Source organism: Barbus barbus (genome assembly GCF_936440315.1).
Source record: "Barbus barbus genome assembly, chromosome: 39".
NCBI lineage: Eukaryota > Metazoa > Chordata > Actinopteri > Cypriniformes > Cyprinidae > Barbus > Barbus barbus.
This window is the reverse complement of record NC_136717.1, coordinates 16,827,016-16,835,730: the sequence shown is the minus strand read 5'-3', so window position 1 is coordinate 16,835,730 and position 8,715 is coordinate 16,827,016. Positions and strand designations below refer to the sequence as shown.

Genomic DNA, 8,715 nt, shown 5'->3' with positions numbered 1-8,715 from the left:
ATACCAGAGTCGGGGAAAAAACGGATTCCTGTGAAAGTGTATTTTGGGATCACTGGATCTTAGGTCTCCGTCCGATGAGCAGATGAGTTTTGACAAGATTTCTCGCACTGGTTTTGCTGTAAACTGGGGGACGCGGGGGCGCGCTCGAGGGGGACGGAGCGCGCAGCCCCAGGATCAAGTTACAGTCCCAGTCCCAGACTTTTCAAGGCAACATTTTTTCCTCCATCACAAAAGTGGGGGATGGTGAACGCTATTTGGTTTCTTCAAACTTTATAGAGTAACGAAAAACGCAGCTGGGGTCAACTTTGTGCAGGAATTTAAAACGCAACTTTGTTTACAGCTTTCACGCACTACGTTTGTGCAATGAAGAGATTTTTAATAGAATGTGAGACAGAAAGGAGGCATAAAAAACTTTGGAATCGGACGAAAAGACACTTCTTTTAAAGGGGAAAATGTCAAATCGGGAATCTAGGAAATATCCACACTTTGACTTGGTTTGAAACCTTCACGAGTGGAGACCCGACAGTTTATTTGGAAACATTTGATGAAACATCGCTACATTGTTGGGTCTCCAAGATGTCCTCCAAGCGCCTCTGCTCCATTGTTGGAGGCTTTTGGATGCTTTGGATCTGGGCAGCAACCTCTACAATCGCTCAGGCGGTCATCTTGCACCCAAATGAAACGATATTCAACGACTTTTGTAAGAAATCCACAACTTGTGAAGTATTAAAATACAATACGTGCCTTGGTTCACCTTTGCCGTACACGCACACGTCTCTGATTCTGGCTGAAGACTCAGAAACTCAAGAGGAAGCCTTTGAGAAATTGGCCATGTGGTCAGGTAAGTTTTCTATTTTATTATGTAATACATATAAATGCATTTGTATTATTATTTATGTTCTATATGTTCCCCTTTAGGGACAATTAAATCAATTTAGTAACTGTAAGTCTGAATAAAATCTATTTAATATTTAATTTTTTTTGATTGTATGTCAGTTTTGTATTGTTGAATATTGCTGAACACATTATGTTTCCAATGCAATTCACATGCAAAATGGTTGGAGTAAAGATATGTTTTGCAGAACATAAATTTTTTTTGAATTTTTTGCCTTTATGATTTTGGCGTTCATATTAAACAAAGTTAATTATAATAAATTATATGTCAAGATACAGTTTAAAATGACTTTTGCATCAGTTATTAATGCCATCATGTTCTTAATTTTCACAACAGCCCCATAATGAGCAATTCACCTCCTTCCTCACACATTCACACCTTATTCCCAAAGTTATTGGTCCTGAAAGCCCATTGTCCATGGGCCATTTCCTATAAATATGAAAAAGAAAACTACTGTACCAAGGCTTTAAATATTCACGGGATGCCGATAACTTTATAACTATCCTCATTTAACTGTATAAATATTATTTTGACAAACTATCAGATGTTAACCAGACAGCCAATGAGAATTAGACACTATTTTCTCAGACAATCTCCCAATCTCTTGTGCTCAGGGTTGAGAAATGCTCCTCGCTGTTGGGCCGTCATTCAACCGTTGCTGTGTGCCATTTACATGCCAAAATGTGAAAATGGAAAGGTCGAACTTCCCAGCCAGCACCTGTGCCAAGCTACACGCAAACCTTGCAGTATTGTGGAGCGGGAGAGAGGCTGGCCCAACTTCCTCAAGTGTGAAAACAAGGAGCAGTTCCCTAAGGGTTGCCAGGTAAGTCATCCATTTACATACGCCCAAAAAGTTTGGTCTGGATTGCACATGTTGTTGACTTTCAGAATGAGGTCCAGAAGATCAAATTCAACACTTCAGGACAGTGTGAGGCTCCCTTGGTCAAAACCGACATCCAAGCAAGTTGGTATAAGGATGTGGAAGGTTGTGGGATCCAGTGCAACAATCCCCTGTTCACCGAAGACGAGCACTCGGACATGCATAACTACATTGCCATCTTCGGCTCCATCACTCTCCTATGTACCTTCTTTACGCTGGTAGGTGAACCGGTGAAGATGGGTTTTTATAATCTCAGGCTGGCCGACTTCCTGGTGTGCAGTATTTCTGACAGAACGTATTTCAAGTTTGGGCTGCAGTCTTTAATTTTGGATGTTATTCCTGCTTACAATTTCCCACAGGCCACATTTCTAGCCGACTGGAAGAATTCCAACCGTTACCCCGCTGTGATCCTCTTTTACGTCAACGCATGTTTCTTTATCGGAAGTATTGGATGGCTCGCTCAGTTCATGGATGGAGCCCGCAAGGAGATTGTGTGCAAAAGCGACGACACAATGCGGCTTGGAGAGCCATCGTAAGTATGAAGTCAGTGGAAAATCCACAGATTGGATTAATTTAGAGTTATGCTGCATATTACAAATATTAACTGTCAGGAACATTTGATAGCCAAGTAAAGTAACTGGACTGAATAATAATAATAATAATAATATAATTATGACTTACCAGATGAATATTTCAAATGAATTAGTATGAATAACGCCCATTTTCCATGGCTTATTTTTCTCTAGATCCACCGAGACGCTGTCGTGCGTGATTATCTTCGTCATTGTGTATTATTCGCTAATGTCTGGAGTCATTTGGTTTGTTATGCTCACTTATGCCTGGCACACATCGTTCAAAGCCCTGGGCACCACCCATCAGCCTCTGTCTGGAAAAACATCCTATTTTCACCTGGTCACATGGTCTATTCCTTTCATTCTGACAGTTGCTATACTGGCCATTGCAGAGGTGAGGCTGCTCTTGTCATTTTTTTTTTTTTTTTTTTGTACGGGTAATATCAGCACATTCACAGTGGTTTATTTTGACACTATGAAATATTCCACAGGTGGATGGAGATTCGGTTAGCGGCATTTGCTTTGTTGGCTATAAGAACTACAGATTCCGTGCAGGGTTTGTTCTGGCTCCTATCGGGGTGGTCCTTGTTGTTGGTGGTTATTTCCTAATACGAGGTGAGAGAGATATTTTCATTCTATTTGACAGTTGCACATGGCATAAAGACATGGTTTTCTCAGTGTGGATTGATAGAAGACTGTTGTTTTCTAGGGGTTATGACATTGTTTTCCATTAAAAGTAACCATCCGGGGCTGCTCAGTGAAAAAGCTGCTAATAAAATCAATGAAACCATGCTGAGGCTTGGTAAGTTTCGGATTCCTATTTATATTTTTTGCAAATTATACCACATGAACAGCTTTCATTAAGAACAAAATGATAACCACCCAAATTATTACCCAATTATATAAATGTTTTAATTTAAAATACAACCCATATGACAGTACAAATGTCAGTAATAAAGGTGTACAGTAAGTACTTATACTGCAGCTGTTGTAATATTAAGCTATTTTATTATGACATATGTTTAATAGAAATACTTTTAATATATCATAACATTCTCCACAATCAATGTGACACAACAAGTGTGTGCGCATATGTGAGTTGAGTGAATAGAGTAAATATTCTCCACAAACAATGCATTGTACATAAAGATATCCACTATATATAATATAGCTTATTTGCAAATACTATCTTTAGAGATTATTCACTCTTGACGTAAATTCTGTGGATCATTGACTTGTTCATTCAACTAAGAATGAGCTAATTCAATTTTTTTTCCATTTCTCAGGCATATTTGGATTCTTGGCCTTTGGTTTTGTTTTAATCACTTTCGGCTGCCATTTCTATGACTTTTTCAACCAAGCTGAGTGGGAAAAAAGCTTCAGGGAATATGTACTGTGAGTCTTTTTTCCTATCATCTAGCATTTCTTGGCAAAGTAGCATTTTATAGACGTGTTACCTTATCTACCATATATTGTTTTATGGTTGTGATAATGTAGTACTGTCATGTAACAAATCTGGTTTTGAATACAGATGTGAGGCGAATGTCACCATAGCTCACCAGACCAACAAGCCGATCCCAGAGTGTGCCATCAAGAACAGGCCTAGTCTGCTGGTGGAGAAGATCAACCTCTTTTCAATGTTTGGCACAGGCATTGCAATGAGCACATGGGTTTGGACGAAGGCCACTATCCTTATTTGGAAACGCACCTGGTTCAGGTTGGTAACAAACACACAGAGACAAATATGTTTTTTTCATTAATTAAAAAATACAATTTTATGCAATACATAATACACATTTAATATACATTTTTACTGAGGTTATGTAATATTTTTTGTGTTGTAATAAATACAAAAATTCTAATATGAACCATTTTCTCGCCATCCAAGAATCATTGGCCGAAGTGATGATGAGCCGAAACGCATTAAGAAGAGTAAAATGATTGCCAAGGCATTCTCAAAGCGAAAAGAACTGCAGAAGGATCCAGAAAAAGAGCTGTCCTTCAGCATGCACACCGTTTCTCATGAGGGACCTGTGGGTAAGCACCTCCTCATTTATTCTAAAGATAATTTTCTCAATTTTTAGGAGTACACTGACCTCAAAGCTAGTCAATCAGCCACATTTAAAAGTGTTTTCGTTCCCTATTTTAGACAGAAATAAACAACATTCCGTTTTTTAACCATTTGTACAGCGGGTATCAACTTTGACCTGAATGAGCCATCAATGGAAATGTCTTCTGCATGGGCCCAACATGTGACCAAGATGGTGGCTAGAAGAGGGGCAATTTTACCACAAGATATCTCAGTGACGCCCTCCGGAACACCTGGTCAGTGCTCTAGTTCTTAAATAATTCATTAATATATAATCAATAGTTAACTGTAACCAATGGCCAGCAGTAGCAGTTTTGTATAATTGAACAACAACATTAATAAAAATAATAATTAATAATTTACTATAATAAATAAATGCATTTTTCCCTACAGTTCCGCCTCCAGAGGAAAGGAAAAAACTTTGGATGGTTGAAGCAGAAATTTCTCCTGAAATGATGAAAAGAAAAAAGAAGAAGAAAAGGAGAAGGAAGGAAATACAGCCAACTGGTCCTGCAGCAGACGAAGGGAATCCTGCCTACCACCGGAGGGAGTTTGGCCCCAGCTCAGTCCCCCGTCTCCCAAAACTTCCAGGTCACCGGAGTCTGGTGGCTAACCTTTGGGAGCAGCAGCGACAGCAGCAGGAGGAACAGGATATGCTACCTGGAGCCTTCCCAGAATTCAGGCCTTCATGTCCTTTTCCTTATCAAGAGAGGTACGGTGGGTTGGGATACTTACGCGATAAACCCTCCAGCCTCCCCCTTGCCAATCCCCTGACTCTACGAGATAGCATGCAAGATGATTTGGGTGGCTTCCAGCAATCATCATGGCAACCTAATGGGGTTTTCCGGTACCTTGGGCAGGAGGCTTCCGCGATGGATGCTGGCAGGACTGCCGTTGTGCCACGGGCCGATGGCAGGAGGGGTGTACCAATACACTCCAGAACCAATCTTATGGAGGCTGAGCTATTGGATGCTGACTCAGATTTTTAAATATTAGGAGTTGTTGGTGCTCGTTTTGCGCAGTGAAAGGTGCTGGATACTCATGCCAAACAATGAACCTGGAGCAGAAGTGGTATTGAACTGTTGTGCTGGCTCTGCTTGGCTAAAGGATAACACTTTTTATGCAACTCTCATGATAATATGAATTATGAACTGGATTTATGAAACATTATTAAAAAGTCATAAAGACATTTGTGCCTTCAACATGGATTTTGTAACATCTCATATGTGATTATGGTGACAATACATAATGTTCAGTTTGCTAGCTGAACTAATATGACATAATTTTGATTCCTTCCTTTGTTTGGAAACAGGTTAGTGTTTAAGGGGGTTTTATTCAAGAACGCCACATAATTGGGATCTCAGCTTAAAGAAGAATTGTGTAATTTCTGCAGCACTGGAGTTACCAAATGGAATCACAAAAATAATGACTTTTTCCCATCTTTCAATCAAAAAGATAGCCCACCCAGAACACATGCCATTTCCTGAGCCAGTGTTTTGTTGGCATAATCGAAAATAGCCATTTTTCAGATCTCTTGACTTGTAGGTGGTGCTGTAACCAAATTTGGTATTTGCCTTCATATCATGACACCAATGAAGGGTACCAAGTTTTGTTTCGAGAGATTGAAGTACTGCCAAGATACGGTCTCTAATCCAATTTAGGGTCAACATTGTTAACTTAATCTTAAAGGGATAGTTCACCCTGCATCAGCAGCACCACACAAATGCGTTGTGGCACTCTCGTTAAAGCCCGTCGAAGACTGACATAGAAAAGAAGAAATTGTTGAATAAAGTTGTTATTTTTGTTTTCTTTGCACACAAAAAGATACAGCTCCATAAAATGAATGCCGAACCACTGATGTCACATGGACTATTTTAACAATGTCCTTACTACCTTTCTGGGCCTGCAACATGGTAGTTGTGTTGCTGTCTATGCAGGGTTGAAAGCTCTCGGATTTCATCAAAAATATCTTAATTTGTGTTCCGAAGATGAATGAAGGTCTTACGGGTTTGAAACAACATGAGGGTGAGTAACAAATGACAGAATTAAAATTTTTGGTCAACTATTGCTTTAATGTCATTATTATATTGAATAGAGGCTAAAAAAATGTTCAGTCATTTCTGCGCAACTCAGTTCAATGATCATCTGGTCCAATTTTGGTAAGAATATTGACTGTTTTAGAAAAAGATTTTCCTGTCTGCCATTGGTCAGTCACAGAGATAGCCGTGCCCAGAACACATTCCATTGGTTGAGCCAATGATACTGTGTCAACATGTTCAAATAATCATACAGTGTACGAAACAGTGTATGAATGGCTTATTTAAAGTTGTCCCTACATAATAAACTGGGATAGGAAATATGTTTAATATTGAGTAACGCCAGTTTTTTCAAAATGGGCCATTATATTACCATTGGTATGAAAAATTAAACAAACAAAAAAATACACAGTCTGTACTGTATCATCTGAAAAACCTCACAATTAAACATCCTTGGCCACACCTTTAGACATTGAGAAACGGAACTCACAAAAGTGCTATTTCATCAAAAAAAAAATAATAAAGAGAATTTATTCATGGCTATTATTATTGTTACTTTTTTTCTTTGGAAAAATTGCCTGGTGCAATCACAAACAAGTCCACCTCTCTCATTCAAAGAGAAAAAGAGAATATAAAGGGCATTGCTTTTGTTTAAAAATTGTAGCTCAAAAGGGCAATCGTTATGTAAGATTCTGTTTCCATTTACATTTATTTCTGTACAGTGCTATTACAAAAACTATTTTTGTACTTTATATTGTTTTTTTTCACCAGTTTTATTTTATATTATTTTAAACTGTAAATACTTTAGATCACATTTTTGTTTCTTACATCCATTGGAATGATTTTTGTTTCATACACATATGGATTTGCTTCTCGGTGTGAATTTTGTTTAAACTGTTAAGCTTATTTACGCATTTTATTCTTTTTCTATTTTTCTTAGAGCGTTGTTAATATCTGTGGCAATATTAACAAAAAAGCAGCTGTGCAGCATTTTTCTGACAATTTGAAGCTGTCCTTCAAGAATGTATTTTAAGAAAAAGTGTTTAATGAAGATGCTGTGCTCTGCGACAATGTTTGTTTCTTTTCCCCATCACTGTTGCTGTTATTCCCTCATAAGAGCCAGTCTGTCCTCATCAGTAGTATTTTCATGTGTGAGAGTGATCTTTGCTGTTTCATTCCATTGTATATATTGTTAATATTGACGTACCATTAATGAATAAAATACTGAAATCTAAAAGATTCAGATTATGTTGAATGCTTCATGCTTATTTTCATTATTCACATAAAAAAAGGAAATAATTTTTAGTATTACTGAATAAAATTTATGTGACAGGGTATATATATATATATATATATATATATATTGTAGGGAAACATAACCAACGCTATAGGAAGAACTGTATCTTTATGTAGTAGTACATAAAGAAAGATTGGCCCATACATTTTTCTCTCATTGATATTCCTTTACTCACAGATTTTCTCCAGATTGAATGATTTTGTACGAATTGTATGAAGCTGAACAACTTTCGGTCACTTGACAGCTGGCAGTGTTTTAAAAAATTGTCATATTTTTTACATAGTTCATACAAATAAACACAAAATATATTTAATTGTGTTTGTGTTACCGTTCATTCTAGTCAAAACAAACTTTTGTTTGCTCTATGACAGAGTAAGAGCCAGCTGTTCTGCTTGCGAGTATCTCAAACGAGATCCAGAGCCACATGCAGCGAATTTATCAACTGAATCGCTAAGAGTCACACAGTCAGGGTTGCCAAGTGTTCACAACAAAATCCGCACAATTGCTATCTTTAGCAAAAAACTAGCACAATCGCTTTTCAGGGGGGATTCCCCGGTTTAAAAAAATCGCTTTACGGGAGTAAATACACGTTTTGTGGTCGTATTCACGTCTCTTCATCCCGCGCACATGAAAAACATCCCACAGAAAAGTAGCCCAATTCCGCAGGAAAACCACGGACTTGGCAACACTGCACACATCAGTGGCGTTTTGTTCTGGAATGAATCTATATTGAACGTGAATGGTTCAGCGACTCTTTTTTAACAAAACCTTCATCCTATTCTGCATCCAATTCTCGTCTCACCCAAAATCAAAATTACGATTATAAAGTCTTAGCAATTACAGAATTATGAGATTAAAAATATTATTTTGAGAATAACCTCTTTAATCTCACAATTCTTTAATTGCTACAATTTTACTCTCGCAATTTTAACTTTATTCTCATTTA

The 8,715-nt window shown here is 37.8% G+C and overlaps 1 protein-coding gene across 1 annotated transcript; it reads left to right on the top strand.

The window, feature by feature from the left end:
* On the top strand, positions 1–7,725 carry smo (smoothened, frizzled class receptor). Its single transcript, XM_079399877.1, has 12 exons — positions 1–841; positions 1,510–1,718; positions 1,784–1,993; positions 2,135–2,307; positions 2,522–2,741; positions 2,839–2,962; positions 3,057–3,149; positions 3,634–3,742; positions 3,879–4,064; positions 4,236–4,384; positions 4,538–4,672; positions 4,830–7,725. The coding sequence occupies exons 1-12, from the start codon at positions 577–579 to the stop codon at positions 5,423–5,425; spliced, it is 2,469 nt and encodes an 822-aa protein (XP_079256003.1). The 5' UTR covers positions 1–576; the 3' UTR covers positions 5,426–7,725.
* Positions 7,726–8,715: the final 990 nt, after the last annotated feature.

Bases quoted from the DNA above. Each gene is read 5' to 3' on its own strand.
- smo (XM_079399877.1), top strand. From the start codon at position 577: ATGTCCTCCAAGCGCCTCTGCTCCATTGTTGGAGGCTTTTGGATGCTT. The intron at 2,963-3,056 runs GTGAGAGAGATA...GTTGTTTTCTAG, and splicing joins TGGTTATTTCCTAATACGAG to GGGTTATGACATTGTTTTCC. The intron at 3,150-3,633 runs GTAAGTTTCGGA...TCCATTTCTCAG, and splicing joins TGAAACCATGCTGAGGCTTG to GCATATTTGGATTCTTGGCC.